Source organism: Delphinapterus leucas, chromosome 4 (genome assembly GCF_059928025.1).
Source record: "Delphinapterus leucas isolate spDelLeu-1000000601 "Yukka" chromosome 4, BTC_Dleu_Yukka2, whole genome shotgun sequence".
In the NCBI taxonomy this organism is placed as follows: Eukaryota; Metazoa; Chordata; class Mammalia; order Artiodactyla; family Monodontidae; genus Delphinapterus; species Delphinapterus leucas.
In genome coordinates this window covers 60,652,595-60,672,407 of record NC_143132.1, presented here as the reverse complement: position 1 = coordinate 60,672,407, position 19,813 = coordinate 60,652,595, and the positions used below count along the sequence as shown (strand labels likewise).

The 19,813-nt window shown below is 45.5% G+C and overlaps 1 protein-coding gene across 1 annotated transcript; it reads right to left on the bottom strand.

Moving 5' to 3' along the window:
• Nucleotides 1-1,481: 1,481 nt before the first annotated feature.
• On the bottom strand, nt 1,482-19,387 carry TIGIT (T cell immunoreceptor with Ig and ITIM domains). The gene is made up of 4 exons (XM_022555225.2): nt 18,843-19,387; nt 17,454-17,783; nt 14,984-15,090; nt 1,482-3,900 (listed from the first exon to the last, which is right to left on the bottom strand). Exons 1-4 carry the CDS (start codon nt 18,904-18,906, stop codon nt 3,670-3,672), a joined length of 732 nt encoding a protein of 243 aa, XP_022410933.1. The 5' UTR covers nt 18,907-19,387; the 3' UTR covers nt 1,482-3,669.
• Between the last annotated feature and the right edge of the window lie 426 nt (nt 19,388-19,813).

The following is a 19,813-nucleotide window of genomic DNA, read 5'->3' as shown; positions in this document are numbered from 1 at the left end:
TTGGCCAAGGCAAGTCTTGTGATGCAAGTCTATTCCTGCGTATCACCTGTGAGTTGCAAACTTCTTGTCAGTTCTTGCCCTGTTTATATGAACCACTTAGCTACCACAGATACCTTTGGGGAAGAGTCTGAAATAAGTAAATGCACAGCTTGCTTTTGGTGTCATGCTTGTCTCGATCAAAGGAGGACAGAAGAGAACAGAAGAACACCTCCATGTTTCTTCCTGGTGGTAGCCCTTTCAAATGCATAACATCTGCAGATCCATCCAATGGCTTACAGACACTCATCTCTGTGTTTTCTCCACATGCAAGGCGATTACCAGAATCGTGATATCTAATATACTAGCCACCAGTCACATGTTGCTATTTACATTACTTTTAAGTTAATCAAAATTAAATAAAATTTAAAGTTCCTTAGTCACATTAGCCACATGTCAAGTGCCAATAGTCACGTGTGGCTAGGGGCTGCCATGTTGGAGAGCACAGGTATAGAGGATTTCCATCATCAGAGAAAGTTCTATCGGATAGTATTGTCCTAGACTCTAACTTATGCAACAACAACAACAACAACAAAATTCTCTCAAGCATCAAAGTATATAATTCTGACTTCCAGAAAACTCAGGCTCTTACACGCATAAGGCTCTCCTGGGCCTCTGGGCAGGTGTGCTTGGAGTGGATGTGGGGGATTACTGCAGTTTTGCAGGACTAGAAAGAACCAGAAGATGGAACAAAACACTCACACTTCACAGCTGGCAGCTATAGCCATGCTGCCGACTCCCTCCTTTGGTGGGGTTTGGTGAGGCCACCAGAACGCTGCCATTCATGTGCAGCACACAGAGCCACCCTGCCTGTCCAGCCCAGCACTGATGGAACCTGTATAAACCTGAGTCCGTGATGGTTCATTTCCAGGGGCCCGCAGGCTGAGAAGGAACAAGTCATGAAATAAAATTGCATGGGAAGGTTCTAGCCACTCATGAAGATCAACTACCTCAAAGCTCCATGACTCATAATTTCTCTTATTTGTTCAGTATAATTCTTTGGGTTACAGATCAGACTGTATATGCCCAGGTTTCGAATGTGGAGTAATAAGGGGTAGGGAGTCAGTAAATGTATTTTTCTTCGAACTCACATTTATTGATTCATTTATTCTCCCTTCCCCCATCATGGAATCTAAGAGGGGATCCAGGAGAGTTTAGGAGCTCTTCCTGTGTACACTTAGTGGTCTCCCACCTCAATCTCTCCTGTCATCCTTCCTTATACTTCTCAAAAGACATAAGAAGGGGGAAAAGACTCCTCAAGCCCTGTGTTGAATGAGAGAGAGACAGAGCCCACCAGTCAGTGATAGACACCCTCCCCCGGTACCACCTTGGCTGGGGTTTAGAGTCTACAGCTGTGTGGTCTAACACAAATACAATGGGAGCCACATAGGCAATTTTAGATTTTCCAGTAGCCACATTAGGAAAGTAAAAAGAAACAGGTGAAATTAATTTTAATAATATATTTTATTTAACACAATATATACAAAATATAATTTCAACATGTAATCAATATTTTTTCAATTACTCATGTGACAGTTTACATTCTTATTATTCACACTAAGTCTTCAAAATCTGGCATGTATTTTCTACTTCTAGCACAGCTCATCTCAATAGGACTAACCACATCCCACGTGAGAGCCACATGTGGAAAGTGGCTGCCGTACCGGACAGGCATGTCTCCAGGAATCTGGCTTTTAGAGGATTGTCTTCTCAGGTCTCCAAGGAAACTCTGGTTCAATGAATTTCACTTTCAAATTTATTTTCCATCTAATTCAATCTCATTTTAGTAACCTGTCCCATTTACAACATCTATGGGCTCCTTTGTATTTTTAGCACCATCCAAATGGCATCTGTAAATGTTTCCCTGTTACCATAATCATGTTAAATAACACCCAACTGTCAGTCCAGCCTCAGCCCAATGTCCACCTTTTCCAAATCAAACCACCACTCCCTTTTTGTCATTATATGTTAGCTCATTTGTGAACTGTGAATTGTCTTCTACTCCCAACCAATCTGCACTAGTTTTGCAATAAAAATGCTGTGAACTGCCATGGCAAATAACAGCATTTTTACAGGTATCTATCTTTCTTCCAAAGGACTTGGCACTCTGGACAGATTTCAGCTCATGGCTCCTGACTACATACTTGTTGGTAGAGAACTGAGAAAAATCAAAATCAAAATGCAAGGAGGAGTAGCAGCTGAATTGTGTCCTCACTCAACCAGCCTAATTCTGAGGGAGCAGGGCAATGCTCCATTTTAACCATTGGTAAAGGACAGTCTTGCTTCACATTTTCTCTCAGTTCCTGTGCCCAGGAAAGAAAATCAGTCTCCTATAAACCCAACCTCCCTCATTCCTCTAAGAGAGGTGGTGGGAGGATAAAGCCTGAATGCCCGCTAAACAGAAATGAGCAGCTCAGATGCCACTCTAACCCCAGCACAAAGAGCTCAGGGTGTGAATTTAAGGGATCCAGGCAGCTAGTTTGAGGTGCTCATTTTTTAAAACTTCCATCACCCTCCTTTGTTTTCCTGTGAAGAGTCCCTATTTTAAAATCCAGATTTTCCTTTCGGTGGGAAACAGGTTCTTTCTTCAAAGGCTCAATGGCAGATTGATAGAGAAGAGGTGGATCTCGGCCCAAGGGCTGAACTACAGCTCCTGCAGGAGACACACACCATTTCTGTGGGCTTCCCCAACGCACGTGACTGGAAGAGCCTAGAATCCTCTATAACAGGTCATCACTAGCTTCTGCGTACATCAAGCAAAAGGAGATTTGAAAGTCTGCCCAGAGAATAGAATCTGAAGTCTTGCTGGCTCCCTTGATGCCAGGGTCTTCCATGTGGGACTTTCAGCTCCCAACTTTAGAATCTATGAATTCCCTGGACAAAAATCCTGCTCTCCCAGCCCAGCCTCACTGTTCCCTACATCCTCTCAGGCCATTTCCCCACAGATGAGCTCATCCTGACCATCTCAACCTGAACTGACATGTCTTCCCTAAGGCCTGTGTCTTGGACCCTTATCTCCTCACTACTTTTTAATGTAAATGTTGTCTCCCCACTGAACTGTAAGTTCTCAAAGGGCTGGGACCCGAGTCAATGGTTTAGTCATTCTCCAATCTCCGCATACAAGCTGGTAGCATGCCTTAGTCCTAAAACGCCTTGGGTGTGTGAACGTTGACGCAGACGACAGTGGCAAATGAGACGAGGTGCCTCTGCAGTCACCCCATCCCCGAAATCCACCACAGAATCCTGTAGCCCTGAACCCTGCCCAATGCTTTTAGGGGGAATGCAGATCTCAGCCACAGGATCTGTTCCAACTGTCAGATTCGAAACCAGGTCAAGTGTTTGTCTGGTTTTCTAACTTTGCATTGGTAATCAAGATACAGGCTCCTCCCCGGGATCTGCCAAGACGGTACAGAAGGGAAGGGTAAAGGGAATGCAGACACAGAGAAGGATGACATACATTCACTCAACCGAACACACCCGCACACACACGTGTGCAGACGTCCACATGCATACACACGCCTATACACACACACACACACACACACACACGCACAGCCGTGACGGGCAGACGCCAATACGTCCATCTGTGATAGCACAGGCAGGACTGTGTCTCCCAGAGGATGCCCCCGGGAGCTAGCCCTCCTCGGCGGGGACGCTGAAGCTCTCGAGGCTTCTGTAACTCAAGACGTTGAAGTAGTCGTGCGGCTCGGGCTCTGCGCGGTCCTCTCCCGGCTGCTCCCTGCAGAGGCCGGCGTCCGCACGCACACAGCTGCCCGGGGAGGACAGGACGCCGGGCCTCCACTCCTCCTGTTCAGACAGTCTCCTCCCGAGGCCACCTTCCGCAGAACGGATTCTGAGAGATTTCTTCCAAAAACAAAAAAACTACAAAGTGAGTATGTGGGGATGTCTTTTAAAAGTTACTCCCCAAAATGATACATAGTTATAATGATCTCTTCCTTTCTTACACACACACACACACACACACACACACACACAAGTTGTGTTCTTATCCACAGCAGTTCCTTAACCCTTAATTTCTCAGCCTCTTCACCATAGACGTCAGCACTAACCGCGCCCCGGAAAGGCTCCGGGCTACACGCGCACGGCGGCCCACGCGCTCCTGCCTGTTCGCTGAGCCTGGGCAGGCGGCTTCCAGTCCCAGCTCTCTCTTACTCCTTCTCGCTGCCTCTGACGCCGCTGACCCCTTCCTCTTTGAGATGTTCTCCTTCCCTGGGCCCCATGGCATCACTCTCTCCGCTTCTCCTCCTCCGCGGCTAGGCCTGCTCTTCTTGCCGCCGACACTTCAGCTCCCCAGGTAAAGAAGTTCCTCGGGGTTTCGGTCTCTGCTTTCTCGCGCCCGGTACTCTCTCGTCCGCTGTGCAGCACACTCGACACTTCATCCTTATGTACATCTGCAACCACCCTCTGCCCTCTAGGGATCCCCAAATCCCTATCCAAACCAGCCCAGGCTTCCGCCCTGAGCTCCAGACCCGCCCTGTGACTCCACCCACAGCAAGCCCATACACCACATGTAGTTTCGCTTTACGCCCCACAGCAGACTGTGTGTGATGCCCCCCCAAAATGCCTTTTGCGATTTGGCCACACTCACTTTTCCAGCTTCATTTGCTGCAGTGCTTCCCCAACCAACAGCCCAACTCCCGGTATAGGGCCTGGATGCCAGAGAGGCACCGTTGATTGAGAATCTGCTATGAGCACCAAGTGGACTAGCTTCTTTATGTCATCTCAGCACAACCCTATCGACGTTTCTAGTTGTGAGTGAGCCGATAGGTTCAGACAGGTGAAGTCCCAGTTCTGACTTGGGTTTGTGGGATTCCAGACGATGTGCTTCTCAGCCAAGCTGCCTCTCATCTTGCAGTGTCTCGAATGCCATGCACTCTTTCCTGCCTCTCCTCCCACTGTCCATTCACCACAGTTCCCTGCAAAGCTGTCTGCTCACTCCTCCAGACCCGGCTCTACAGCACGTTGTCCAAGAAGACGCCTCTGATCTTCCGGGAGAGTAACATCCTTCCTGTGTGTTCCACTACGGTCCTGGGGGGGTTCTCTGTTGTAACATTCATTGCTGCCTGGAATTTGTTTACCCTTCTGTCTCTTCAGGCCCCAAACTGTGAGCTCCCCTGAGGGGAAGATCTGTGCTGTATTCCTCTTGGTAACCTCGGAGTTCACAACAGATGCTCAGTATAGGTCTTAGAGGACTGAAATGCACACAAACACACACAAACTCACTCTCTCTTTCCTTGCTCGCTCCCCCCCACCTGGCCCCAAATCTAAATGGGATTTTCCAAATCAAAATATGGACTCATGGTCGGACAAGTACATTTACACTTATGAGACAAGAGGATAGACCGTGAAACCTGTCTGGGAAAATCAAGGATGTGAAATCAGCCATCACGTCCATATGACAGCATCATAGGTGAGGGTTGTGCTTTACAGGCAAGAAAATCAGAGCAGCAGGCACAGGCGGGATGGCAGGAGAAATGCCTAATGGCGTGCAATGCAAAGGTGACATCCTCTTGGCCTTCGTGGGTACTGCTCTAAAGCTGGTCACCTAGCCCCACTGGAGGTCCAAATGACAGAATCACAAAGAGCCACCACACACAGGCTTGGAAAATAACAACAAACACAAACCAAATTGCATTCTGCCCACCCCACTGCTTCCAGGATAGGAAACAGCACCATCCTCATTGGCTAGGGTCAAGCTCTGCAGGACATAAATAGACGCAGAGAGGCGGAGCGGGAGGGTGGGCAGCATGGATGGGCGCCTTGAACACATATCGGAAGTTACAGGTGCGGCCTCACTGAAGGCCCTGAGGAGCTGGGGCCCACAGACTGTTTCATTCATTGCTTTTCAGTAGAAGTGGCTGCGCCTTACTGTAGGTGTGAAGGAAAGGGTTGTTATCGTAGGTCAAGCTGATTCTTTGCTTCAAAGAAGTCCTACATCCCTTGATGCAACCCTATCCATTTAAAAAATACAGATACCCGATTCTTTCTCAGAGACCTGATTGTGGCTTTTTGTGTTGGTGAGTTCTCGTTCCCATTCTTAGACCGCCTACCCTTGCCTTTGAATCTTAGGACTATTTTGTCTTCCAAAAATCTTCTGGGAAATGTAAATATGCCTGAGCTGGGTCTCTCAGCTGTTCTGTTTTCATTCCATCCTGCATAGGGAACCCTGTCATTGTAATCAGTGTAAAAAACAAGTCTGGAATTAAGGCATTGATGTTGTTCTAAAAGACCAAACGAAGCTACGACGATAGCAACTATGGAGATTTGCAGGACAAATGTTACCCTCTTGGAGAATGTGAGAACAGACAGTTGGCAGTCACTGTCCTGCAGCTGGACACACCCATCTCTCCTTGCCCTCACAGAAGGTCCCCTGGGTGCACTTTTCCCAATAGTAGCTTAGCAAATAACATCCATTCATTTAGTCAAATCAATCTATGCAATATAACTAATTTATTGAGCACCAGGTATCATGAGGTGCTACAGTAAATAAATTTTATAATAATTATAAGAACTTAAGAAATAATGGTTATTCATACATGCCAGGAAAAATGCCAGGGGCCTTATGTGAATTACATGACTCGAGTTTTTCTACAACCCTAACAGGGCAATACCATAATTGTTCCCATTTTACAGATGAAGAAGGTGAGGGTCAGCAAAGTTAGGTGGCCCAGCTGACTCAAGTGGTAGAGTCAGGATCCAAACCCTAGGTCTGTCTGATTCCAAACGCCAAACTCCTAAATAATTCAACCTACTGGCTCTCAGGATCTGTAGGGAATACTGTGGGTGCCCTGCTCAGATCACCTCACCACCTGACCAGTGCCTCCTTTCCCCAGACACTGGGAATCTAGGCTATGAGTGGCTCACAGCTGCCCCTTCTCTGGAGAATTGCTCTTGGACCTTTCCTGGTGAGCAGCCAACAGTCAACAACTGGCTGAGGTGGGTTTTCAAAAGGCTGGCCCCCTCCTCAAGGTGTGACCAAATCTGCTTCAACCACATCTCCCCCCGAAACCACATCCCTTAGCCCTACCTTGCTTCCTTCACCACTCTTCATCTGAGAGCCCAGCCCAATAAGTCACTCTCACCGGAATTCCCATGCCAGGCTCCACGTCTGGGAACAAATCTAAAGAAGGCAGACTCTAGGATGCGATTGTGGAGGGGAATCCCTCACCAGCTGGATGGGAATACAGACCCCACCCCCGGTGGTGGAATGGGAAGCGACACGAAGGGAAGGGCGTTAGGAACTGGTGCAGCAGCTCTGACATTTGAGAAGTAGAGAGTAGAGTGTGCTTGTTAGGACTGTGGGATTGGGCGGCTTTTACTAAATTCTGCCGTTGGACTGAGACGAGAACATGACAGATCTACCAGCAACTGAAAGCAAAGTGTGAGAATCAGAGCTCCTCTTCCTTGGCAACATTTAAAGAAACGCTCACCTCCAACACCGAAGAGCAGGCAGAGGACCTACCTATAAGGGCGACAGAACTTCAAAGATGGCTGAATTCTAAGCCTGGGCAAGACTCCACCAAAATCAGGGTCTGGGCGGGAATGGAGGCATTTCTGTGCATTGGGAGGAGGATCTCTTGGTAGATGCACTTGGGAGCCTTGAACCACCAGCTTCTCTTGCATCATCTGGAGCTGCAGAGGTGACCCCCTTCCCCGGGATGGAAGATGGGTCCTGTCAGGACCTGCCTCCCCTCCCCTATTGGCCATTGGACCATAATTAGCAAAAATCTCAACCTACACTAACTGAGGGAATCCTGGGCATGCTGAGGGAGGAGAGAGGTTGTAACAAAAGGAGCTAACACATAACTGGTGGAACTGGGAGAGTATGTTTGGGAGTGAATCCTGAGGGGAGTGGATCAGGGCTGGGTGAGTAGAACTTAAGACTGGATGAGGGACACATCATTTGTCAATATTAGGACACATCCCATGGCTCAAGATCTAACACCCTCACAAGGCCCCGGGACACAGCTGTCAACAGAGATGCCAACAGTGCTTTGGAAAACTAGGGAAGAAAGAAACAAAATGCTCAGAGAATTGGAGATGTTATCATAGACCCATGTGGAATAGTAAGAAGCATATATTTGTCTCTACCCCCAGTTCCTGCTAATATTTGGTCTCTATTAACCCCAGTTCCTGACACAGAGCTCCCTAAACTCCTAAAATATCCTGAGTGGTAGGAATGTCATACACAGGGCTCTTAAATCCCTTGGAATATCCTGGGTGACAGGGGTGTCTTTTGTTCCAATGAGGCGACTTTCGCTGGGCTCCAGAATGGAGGCTGGTTACCAGAACGACCAAGCCATGATGAGAAGCTTGGAACCTCCAGCCCTACTCCCTATTCTCCAGAGAGTGGAGGGGGCAGGAAACCGAGTTAATAACCAATCATGCCCGTGCGATGAAGTCTCCATAAAAATCCCAGAAGTATGAGATTTGGAGTTGATGAATATATCTACATGCTGGCAGGGCGGCACACCCAGCACCTTGGGGAGAGAAGCACCTGTGCTCAGGACCCTTCGAGACCTCACCCTATGTATTTCCTTCATCTGGGTATTCATCTGTATCCTTTATCAAATTCTTTATTATACAATAAGCAGGTACATGTAAGTAAGTGTTCCCCTGAGTTCTGTGAGATGTCTCAGCAAATTATCGAATCCGAGGAGAGGGTTGTAGGAACCTCAATATACAGCCAGTCAGTCAGTCAGTCAAAGGTACAGGTGACAACCTGGGACTTGCAATCGGCATCTGAAGGAGGGCAGTCTTGGAGGACTGAGCCCCTAACCTGATGTTAACTCCAAGTAGATAGTGTCAGAACCGGATTGACTGTAGGACACTCAGGGGGTGTAGGAGGATTGGTCAGTGTGGCAATAAACCCACACATCTGGTGTCAGAAGTGTTCTGTGTCATGCTAAGAGTAGAGAAGAGGACAAGACAGACACACAGAGTTTTTCCCAATACAGTCTACTAAATCAGGGATAGGGAAACTAAGGCCCATGGGTCAAATCTGGGGTACCACAGACTTTTGTACTGCTCACGAGCTAGAAATGGATTTTATGTTTTTAAGCGATTGAAAAAAAATTAAGAGAACAGTATTTTATTAAACATGAAAATTATATGAAATTCAAATTTCAGTGTTTATAAATAAAGACTTATTGAAACACAGCCGCACTCACTCATTTACATCTTGTCTGTGCTGCTTTCACAGTGCAATGGCAGAGCTGAATTTTTGCAACAGAGACCGTAAGGCCCACAAAAGCTAAAAGATCCTGGCCCTTTACAAAGAAACTTCGCCAATTCCTGTACTAAGTAAGTTTTTAAATCCAACAGCTGATTATGTTTCTTGGGAAGATCCAGAAGACACCCTTTTGCTGAGGTGGAAAGGAATGTGCTAGTTAGGGGAGCACCAGCGTCATTGAGGGGCTCAGAGATGTCTCTCCTCTGTAGGCTGGAGCTGAAGTAGGCAATGCTTTTATAGAACTGGATCCCCAGTAGAAAGAGGGATGAGGAGATGCCAAAATAATATAGGGACAGATGGCAGCACTTAAGAAACAAGGTGGATATAACTACTGCAATGGCAGCCAAGAAAGCCTGGCCCACAGGGATAGTAAGGTGGCTAATAGAGCCCAGTGTGTTCCTAGGAGAAGTATAGATGGACAGCCAACAAGGATATTGCTTAAATGTATAATCAAAAGATCAAGGATACATGAGGGTAGACGGAAGCATGGAAAGCCAAGATTTCTTGCCCATTTCCAGGTCTATAATAGTACTGGCTTGGATACTGTCTGTTCACCCCTCAACGTCACTCTCCAACCTTCTGCACCCTTTTGTGTGCCCAGAGAAGACTGAACTACGCGTACTGAATCAGTGAGTTCCCTTGTCCTCTGGCTTGAGTTTGGGTTCAGCCAATGCAAAGCAACAATAGGAGAATGGAGGGAAAGAGTGTGAGGTGAGGGTATATATTCTCCTGGCATTCTCTCTGCAGGGTGGACTTGGACTGGCTGTGGCCTTCAGTCAAAGATTGCAGTACTTCTCAAAGTGGTCCCTCCACACAACTGTCTCTTTCCAGGTCCTAGTCATCGTCCTCCCTCCCAGGTTCCAGTAATCATCCTCTCTCCTTTCCCCTAAAGAACTAGGGTTGGTAACAACACACTCCTACACTCCTGCTTATGGTTTCCTTATATGCTTCCCAATCCTTTGTAAATCTCCTTATTAAACTATCCTCAAACTACTCATGTTGTGAATACTACGTGTTCCCTGATGGACCTTGAATAATACAGGTACAAAATGCATTTGAGCAAAGAGAGAGAGAAGACTGGAAACTATAGCCAAAGCATATGAAAAAACAGAGAGGAACTAATTTAGACAGGAAGCAGTGGACATGTCAAAGAGGAGGCTGATGAATAAAACATTTTAGAAGGGGAGCCACAGAGCTTGATAGCTACTGGACTCTCTCTTTTCACCTTTTCCCCTTTCCCTTATACAAAGATGACCAAAGTTGGTCTAGGATACTGACCTGGAAATGAACCAGTCTTAATCCTTAACAGGAAAATGTGTTCTGCTGCTTCTAAAGAGCTTTCCATATGTCCATGCCAGAGCTGCAGAGCTCTGGTGACAGCAGAGGACATTTGTTCACCAACCACCATAACAGCTCCCTGCCCAGCTCAGAGATCAATCATCATTCTCTTCACCTCTCCCCTCTAGTCAATCACTTCTCTTTCCCTCATCTTCCCCTAGAGGTTTCATTTACTAAACCTGTCTACTGTGATAGCCAAGACATAAATGAAAATACTATAAGTCATTGACTTCCTCGATAGCACTAGCCACATCTCAGCCACTGCTGGATCCCCAGTACTCTGTTCCATGATGTCTGTTGAATGACAAGGAATAAATGGCCACATCTCTATGAACCAGGTAGGTCAGCAATCTCAGTGTTTGTTTCATAAACCTGGAAGTGAGGGTTTGAACCATAGGACAATAGATTTTTGTAGGCAAGTTGGTGGACCAGGCAGTCATCTTCTGGTATTAGATTTTATGTAACTTTCACCTATCACATGAGCTTTCCTACCATTTGGAGAATCTCTTTCACTTCCTCTAGACCAGATTAACAAGGTCCAACAGGTGCCTGGAGCACTGTTAGACCAGTGACTGGGTAACTCAGAGGGGAACCAGACTTTAGTTTTGCTACCAAAATACCTTTTCCCATCCTCACTCCGATCTGTTCTCAGTAAAATAAGGTTAGAGTGAGTGTCCCTGGACTCTCTTCATTTGTAGATCTGACTGAAGACAGAACATGTGTCAAATGGAACGTGTTATTTTTACATCAGTACCCTAGTTATTGATGGTAGGTTACAGAAAGCAAACTGAGTTTATCTACACAGAAAACTAAGAGAATTTAAGATGTAAGATATTAGACTAAGTGTTCAAGATGAGTCACTGGTAATAGACATGAGTGTGCACAGAAGTGTAACTCCGTAAGCAGAATTAACACTAGGAAAATATATACGATTTTTTATCCTAGGCAGGGATATAGAATTAAGGCTGTTTAAAACGCAAAATACCATGAGGTCTAAGTGGAGGAACATTACAACAGCACTTTCTTATTAAGCAATTCTAGTTTGTGCAATTCATCTCAACTCTGAGGCCTGGAGAGGGAAGTAGCTCTCGGTCTTCAAAGGAGTGACAAGAGTAAAATAGTAAAATAGATGTTAAGTAAAAAAGAAGAGAAAGTCAAAGGATGGTCCATTTCTGAGAGAGGGAGAAAAGGAAAAAGAGGACAAGAGCTCACAATAAGCAAGCAAGATGGAACCAGAGCCTAAGAACACACATCTGTCCACATCCCTCCCTCTCTGGGACTGGCAGTGACCTGGCCCCATTCAGGCTAAATGGCTGTTCAGGAATCAGGTACAGAGGGGCTAGAACTCGAGTTGGGGGTCTTGACCCAATATAGCCAAAGGTACAGAGTGGGTGGACTGGGTAAATATGTTCTGCTTGTAAAAGTCAGCCTTTGAGTGCAGATATGAAATACAACATCAGAAATAGGAGTTCTGCTTCTGGTAGAACAACGATTGCCTCTGTTGCTTTGAACCAACCTTTCCAGGGAGAATAGCTAGAAAAACTGAACAAAATATTATAAACATCTATCTGTATTAATCAGAAATCTATCCAATCAGTGAGAAATTTGTGGTCTGGGGAGCAAGATCCAGGAGTAGGAAGCCCAGAGAGATGAGATGAGCATTGTGGGGTTGGGAAGGGTATGGATTTTCTCCTAGAGAAATTGCCTGAAAGTCATGGCTGAGAGGCAAATTAGCTACACAGAATTTCTAGCTGGAGGGACAAAATTTAGAGTTCAGAGGCCACCGAGGAAGGGAGACTCTGGCAAACACTACAGGCTTTGAGTTGGGACCCCAAAGGACTACACTCTACAAGTAAGGAAGTAGCAGAAATTAAATCCAGCTTTAAATCCTCTCACTACTGATTTAATTAAGGTGATGGGAATGCTACTGCCTGAATATTAGTTACCTGATGGAAGCAAAAAGGAATCTTCTTTAGAGGAAGATGATATTATCTACAGCCTCAAATTATGGCCACAGGTTTTCATGTAGAAATACAGCATTCAATGAAAAGTAAACAGTCAAAAAGATAAGATAGGTCCAAAAAACAAGCATAAAGAGAGAATATTAAAAGACCCATAGAGAACCCAATTAATAGTATCAGGCACAGGTTTCAGAATAACTATGATTAACATTTTCAAAGAATTAAAAACAAGATTGGGAATTTTGGCAGACTTTAAACTATCCAAACAAAGAACAAAATAGAAATCCTGGATCTGAAAAATATGATAATGGAAATTAAGAACTTAAGGGATGAGTTTAACAGAAGAGTAGATCCATCAAAGAAGAGACTTAGTAAACTGGAAGGCATGTCCAAAGAAAACATTTGATGAGACAAGTAGATGGAAAATACAAAAAAGAGGGTAAGAGATGTTGGAAAAAGTGAAAATGTTGAAAATACCACATGATTAGAATTCCATAAGGAGAGGAAAACAAGGACAACGAAGTAATACATGAAGAAATAATAGCCAAGAATGATATAAAACTGACAAAAGATATCAAGCTACAAATTCAAAAAGCACTCCAAACCCCAAAGAGAATAAATACAAAGATGACTAAATCCCATTATATCACCATATAATTGCTGAAAACCAAAGAGAAAGAAAATTTCTAAAGAACCAGAAAAAAAAAAAAACATTATCTTCCAAGGAGCAAAAATAAGATTCTCATATAATTTCTGAACAGAAATATGAGAATCCAGAGACAATGGGGCAATACTTTCCACATGCTGAAAGAAAATAGCTGCCAACATAGAATTCTATACCCAGCAAAACAAATATATCACTTTTAAATTAAGGAAAAATTAAGATATTTTCAGATGAACAAAGAGCAAGATAATTCATCACTAGCATGCCTGCCCACAAGGAAATGCTAAGGATATCCTTTGAGCAGAAGGAAAACTATCCTAGTTATAAGATAGAACATGCAGGAAGAAGTGAAGAGCAACAGAAAGGGTAAATCTAAATGAATATTGGCTCATAAGACAATAAATCATTTTCTTGGGGTTTAAAATAGAGAACTAAAATCCATGACAATAATAGCAGTAAGTTGGGGAAGTAGGTAAAGAGTTAATGTGTTCTAAGGTTCTTGCAAAATCCAAGAAATGATGAAAGTACTAATACATATTAGACTTTAATAAATCAGGGATCTATTTTGTAATCTCTAGTGTAACCACTAAAAGAAAAGAAAAATGCATAACTACTAAATAGATCTTTTTAATAATAAAAAGTACTTAATTCAAAAGGCAGCAAGAAAGATTGGGGGAAAAAACAGGCAAAACAAATATGAAGAAAATAAAGTGGTAACTGTAAACCCACATGTATCAGGAATAACAGCACCAGGTACCAGTCCAGAGAGAGCAAAGCAAGGCTGCAGAGTTGAGGTGTTAACGGAGGGGAAGCAGAGTTGGAGGGAAAGTGAGTCAGGCACTAGGGAAGAGGATCTGAAACAAGGTGGAAAACAGTGCTGGGAATCACAGGCCTGTGTTCCCCGAAGTGTTTGTTTAGTAACTTAAGGCAACCTGGGATGGCTTAAAAGACCCAACAGGGCAGACAAAACAGGAGTGGGAATTCTTGCTTATTCTAATCACTAACTACCAGTTACGACACAAGGATGTGGATATATTTCTTCATTGTTTACAAAGCTTTCACGTGCAATATGCCACCTGTTCATCACAACCCTGTGATACAGAGCGAGCAGAATCATAATCCCCATTTTATATATGAAGAAACAGAGACTTGGAAGATGAAACAGCATCCCTATCATCACACACTCAATGCTGAGATTAGAAACTTCCTGTTCCCCGTCCAATACTCTTTCAGCCACGTGACCCCTTAAGCAAGAGTAACAGAGGATTTACAGTCTACTCATCTTGCCATGTACCTTTTACCCCTAAATTTTTGGAGTGTTGATTTCTCATTCTGCAGAAGTGCTAGATAGCCCAGCACTACTGAAGGGTTGTTAAAATTAAAGGAGCTAATGTTCAAAAACCCCTGGCACAGAGTAGATGCCCAAGACGCATCAAAATCACAGTGGCTAAATCAGACTCTCAGAGGAGTGGCTTAAGGGACAAGCAGGAGCCAGGAATTGTAGGCCACAGCAAGATCAGGAGGATACGGATCCAACCTTTCAGGAGCTCCCAGACAAGGGAAGGGACAGCAAAAGAGCGTAAACAATGCCACTGAAAGGCAGAGCAAGGACTGTGAAGAAGGCACAATGAACAGTGGGAGAGATCACTTCTAGACAGAAAGGCGACATGAAAGGACCAGGATGGCAGAGACGGGATGCCCAGGACTGAGATATGCAGCCAGAGTCATTACCTTTCTGGCCAGTGTGAGCACCACAATGACTGCTGTTCCGATGACTGCCAGCACTGTGGCCATGGCTCCAAGCAATGGGATCTGGAACCCAGCGCTGTGCTCAGCCACTAGAAGGAGGACAAAACAAAGGTGAGTGGGCAGAGGCCAGAAGCAAAGGGCAACCATTACAAGGGAAGCCTCAGCATCAGGGCACAGGCATGGGAATTGGGCAGGCCTTTCTCTAACCACAGGACTGGCGTCTTCAAGTCCATCTCTTCAGACAGCAGAGCATCTGCCAGGCCCGTCATGAAATCAGTGCCTGATCTCTCAAGGGGTGTACCCCACACACTTGACACCAGCGCAGACCATTTTAACACTCCTTTCTCTTTTTGACAAAATCAATTTCAGTCATAATCTTGAAGTGAAACAAATAACATCCAGAAAAAAACCAGAAGGTGATTATTTTCTTTATTAAACTTCATATTTATAATCATACTAGTATAAAAAAAGTTTAATTAAAAATTAAAAGAACAGGGACTTCCCTGGTGGTCCAGTGGGTAAGACTCTGCGCTCCTAATGCAGAGGTCCTGGGTTTGACCCCTGGTCGGGAAACTAGATCCCACATGCATGCCGCAACTAAGAGTCTGCATGCTGCAACTAAGAAGCCCACGTGCTGCAACTAAGACCAGGCACAGCCAAAATAAATAAATACATATGAAAAAAAAATTGAAAGAACATTAAAGTACAAAGAAGTAAAAAAGCATATAACCTTTCACCTTAAGCCTGTAACACTTACTCCAACTCGGCTGTGAGACCCTGGAGGGAGTAAGGTTCTGGAGCTTTATCCTTTGCTGTTTTGCCAGCACCTGGCACCTAACAGGTGCTTAATAAATACTCATGACATGAATTAAAGCATGAATAAGTGAAGTTCTATGAGGATGTAAAATGTAAATGCAAGGAGGAAAAGCTAAGAAGAGAGTTTTGAAAAGATGAGTGATGCTTGACCCAAGGAGAGTGTGAGGGAAACAGGACTATTGTCAGGATGTGTGCTGGACTATAAGTGGAAGGGTTTCCAGGCTGCCTCATCCCATCCCCACCTCCTTCCCAGGAACTTGGGCAGAACCCGGGTGTCCAGGGCATTCCTGAAAGGAGAAGGGTGTAGCAGAGGCCGGGCGGCTCTTCCTTCTAACAAAGGGCTTAGATTGCCAGGAGGATGGCTAAAGCATGTAATCACTTAGGGCAAGGGCAGCACCCCCAGTACCCACAAGGTACCAGTAGCTGGGGGGGAGCCCAAATTCCCCCGAATGTATTCTTCCTGCTCTGAGGACTCAGTCTCCTGCCTTGGCCACAGGTAGGGAAAGAGGACTGATGGAGACCGAAGTTGGAGAGGGTCAGAGGGGCTGCAGAGGGTTCTCCGTAGAACCAGAAAAGGATGGAGGCTCTTCGCCACATGCTGCATTGGCCTATGCCAGGGGCCCTCAAGAAGTAGCACTTGAGAAGAAACTTTAAAATAACCTTTTATCTTCTCAGTTTACACATATTTTGCTAACTCAAACAATCTCCAACACCACTGATGTCAGCAAATAGCAGTTCCGAGAGTGTAGTTGAGTGGAACCAGAACACCTGTGTTAAAATCAGCTGTACTGCTCTGAGCAACAGCCAAGCCTCAGCCTCCGCCTCCACCCAAGAGTCAGATGGGAATCGGGGGATCGTGTTCATACTTATGTTCATGCTTACTTACATACTTAATTCATGCTTGTCATGTTCCAGGGACTGCTCTAAGGGCATTTTTTTTTAGTAAGTAATTCAATCCTACGTTAGCTCCTCAGGAGGTCTTACATCTTCTCCTCATTTCACAGACGGGAAAAACAAGGCACAGAGAAGCCCAATAATCTTGTCTGAGGTCAACAGCAACACCAGGATTTGGACCCAGGCTGCCTGAGCCCATCATGACTCTGCTATCCTGTCCCTCAGCCATGATAACAACCCTTTCCCACCCTCCAGAGAACTGGTTTAAGTGTCCAGGTGGATAATGAAAGTGAAAGCATTTTGGAAACTATGAAGTACCACAGAAATGTAAATTATTGTACATTTACACTTAGCACTGAGCTCTAATCCTTTATAAACTTAGTGGCTAATTCTAATTTGCATGATCGATGTTAAACTAATTAATGAGATCCTTTCTCACAAGACCTGAACAACTGGTCTTCCTAACAAATATACATAAGAGGTGCTTTTACCCGAACAGTAGTTCTCAATCCTGGCTGCCCATTCAAATCATCGGGGTGCTTTTAGAACCTAGCACAGCCTGCTCTGCCCCTCTGACTGAACTGGTCCGGGATGGGGTGCCAGCATCAGTACCATTCAAAAGCTCCCAGGTGATTTGAACATGAACCAGGGTTGGAAGGCCCCGCTCTGCAGTATTGGGCAGGAATGCATTTTCTACCCTAGAGGATGACGGTCACCAGCCACCCTGCTCCAGAGAACATACCTGAGCTTTGTAGGACTTCCAGAAAGACTGTCCCTTTGTAAATGCCATCAGGGTAGGTGTGATAGATGCAGACGTACTCTCCTGTGTCGTTCCTGGTCAGTGACTGGAGGGTGAGGCCCAGGTTGGGGCCTGGGACCATTCGCTCCATGAAGGCTGGGTCGATGTGCCACCCCAGGCTGGCATGATGAATGGCCAAAACTTGGTCCTGCTGTTTCCAGTTGACCTGGGTCACTTTGGCAGTAGTGGAGGAGAGGTGACATTGTAAGGTGACAGAGCCACCTTCCTCTGCAGAAATGTTCCCCGTTGTTACTATTCTGCCTGTCACAGCTCCTAGGGAAGGGGGAAAAAAAGCAAGCACTTTTAGCAGCTGGCCTTGAACCTTTCCGTAGAAATTCCAAGGCGGCTTTAGGCCAGAATTGATTTTTGCAATGACAGTCTCTCCAGTCTGCCCTGTCATTCCCCCATACAGACTGTAATTACTACACAACATAGCACTTCACCCTCTTAGGATATTCTGTGGGAATATACCTTCCTGATGAACTCATTGATTATTTCCACACACTTATCTTGTCTCCCTACCTAGAATATAAGCCCTTGTCAGCCATCACTTCTGCTTGATTGTATCTTCCAGCAGCCAGTTCTGTGCTGGACACATTATCCTTTGAAACAAAACCTGGCTCTTTTGGTTGACAACCATTTGGGGTGCCCGGAAAATGTTTCAGGAAAGCCACGACATCCAAAGGAAAGGAGGCTTGGAGAGCAACTCTGCTTCTCCAGGCAAAGCCACCATCCGCGACACTGACCTCCACCCCGGCTCCAGACGGTTCAGAAAGCAACAGGGAAACAAAATTATACTATGGTTTTTAAATATTTCTGCCCCCTTCAGAAATATTTGCTTATGTTATTTAATATAGAAGGAAATAGATTTAACATAAATTAAAGCTCTAATAGTAGGATCTCTGGAATCTGTGACGAAGACATTTTTTAATCCGCAGGAAACATGTTGGGTTGGCCAAAAAGTTCGTGCGGGTTTTTCCATTACGGAAATACAATGTTTTTCTAGAAGTTTCCGCAAGGACAGAAGAAAGGAGGATGGCGCAGGAGTGAACTTCTCTCAGCAAACTCATCATCCCTCCTCCTTAGTCCCTTTCTGTCCTCCTGCTTCCTTCCTTGGTTCAGCCATTCTGGCACCCCCCATCCCCAAGTCCTTCAACTGCCGCCTGGTACAGAACTGTATCACCTTCTCAGAGACAGCCGTTTCTCAACGAGGGGACACAGGGCTCTGAAAGCTGTGTTTCCTTCCCTCAGATGGATAAGACAATGGCTCCAGCCTCCCCCTTCCTCCGCCCGCTCTCCCTCCCCTTCCAGTCCCAGGCTAGGCTTCAGTACCTGAGGCAGGGAGGAGAGCCTGCCTCAGCCCCTGGGCCCAGAGCAGTAGGAGACACCACTGCATGCTTCTGCCCAGGGGGCTGACAGGAAGGAGCTGCGGCCTCTTCTGCCAGCGAAACTGGCCGACTGCTGATGGCAGGGTGAAACTGAGCCTCTGAGGAAGAGAAGGTCTCGGAAAAACCAACTTCAGCAAAAACGTCGAAGGTAAAACTCACGACAAGTGCACAAACTGCACAGGGTGAGCCACAAGAAAGACCATGAAGGAAACACATTTAAAAATAAACAAAAATGTGGTTAGAGGTACACTGGTCTTCGGATTACTATTAGTCAACCTATTGTTTTTAAGTTCTGTCTCAATGCACTTTTTGTTTAAATTAGCCTTTATCTAATGAGCTCAAGCACATCTGTGTAATGCCCAAGATTCTGGAGAACCTGTTCCTGACAGGGTTCACTGGGCTGCCCCGACTGTGCAATGACAAGAGAAACTTAAGTTTGTGCACTTAAAGGCCAGGAACTGCACTTGAAATCTAATGATCGAGGGAACAAAAGTCATTTATTCAGAAACAAGACATGGGTGGGACAAAAGTCTTGGTCAAACAGAGCAACTTTCCCCTGAATGAGGGAAAGAACTAAGATTCTGTCTCCTTGAATCTAATTTCTTCTGTCTTGTTTATTTGGACTGAGACACTGTTGAATTCGGGCTCAGTCTCTCTGACCCAGTAGAGTCAGAGGAGACGAGAAGAGTGAGTTTTCTCCCGTACTGTGACCCCGTGACAATCCGGGATGCAAAGAAGGGCGAGCCCCAGTTGCCTGACCCTGGATCGGGATTGGCTGACACTTTTCTGGAGCTTCCAGCTCATCATCAAGTCCTACTGTTGACCCACCCTTCCTTCCTGCTTCTCACCTTCCCTCTCTCAGTTCATGCCTTTGAAAGTCCCTGAGTGCCTGAGAAGCACTGGACTCGAGACTAG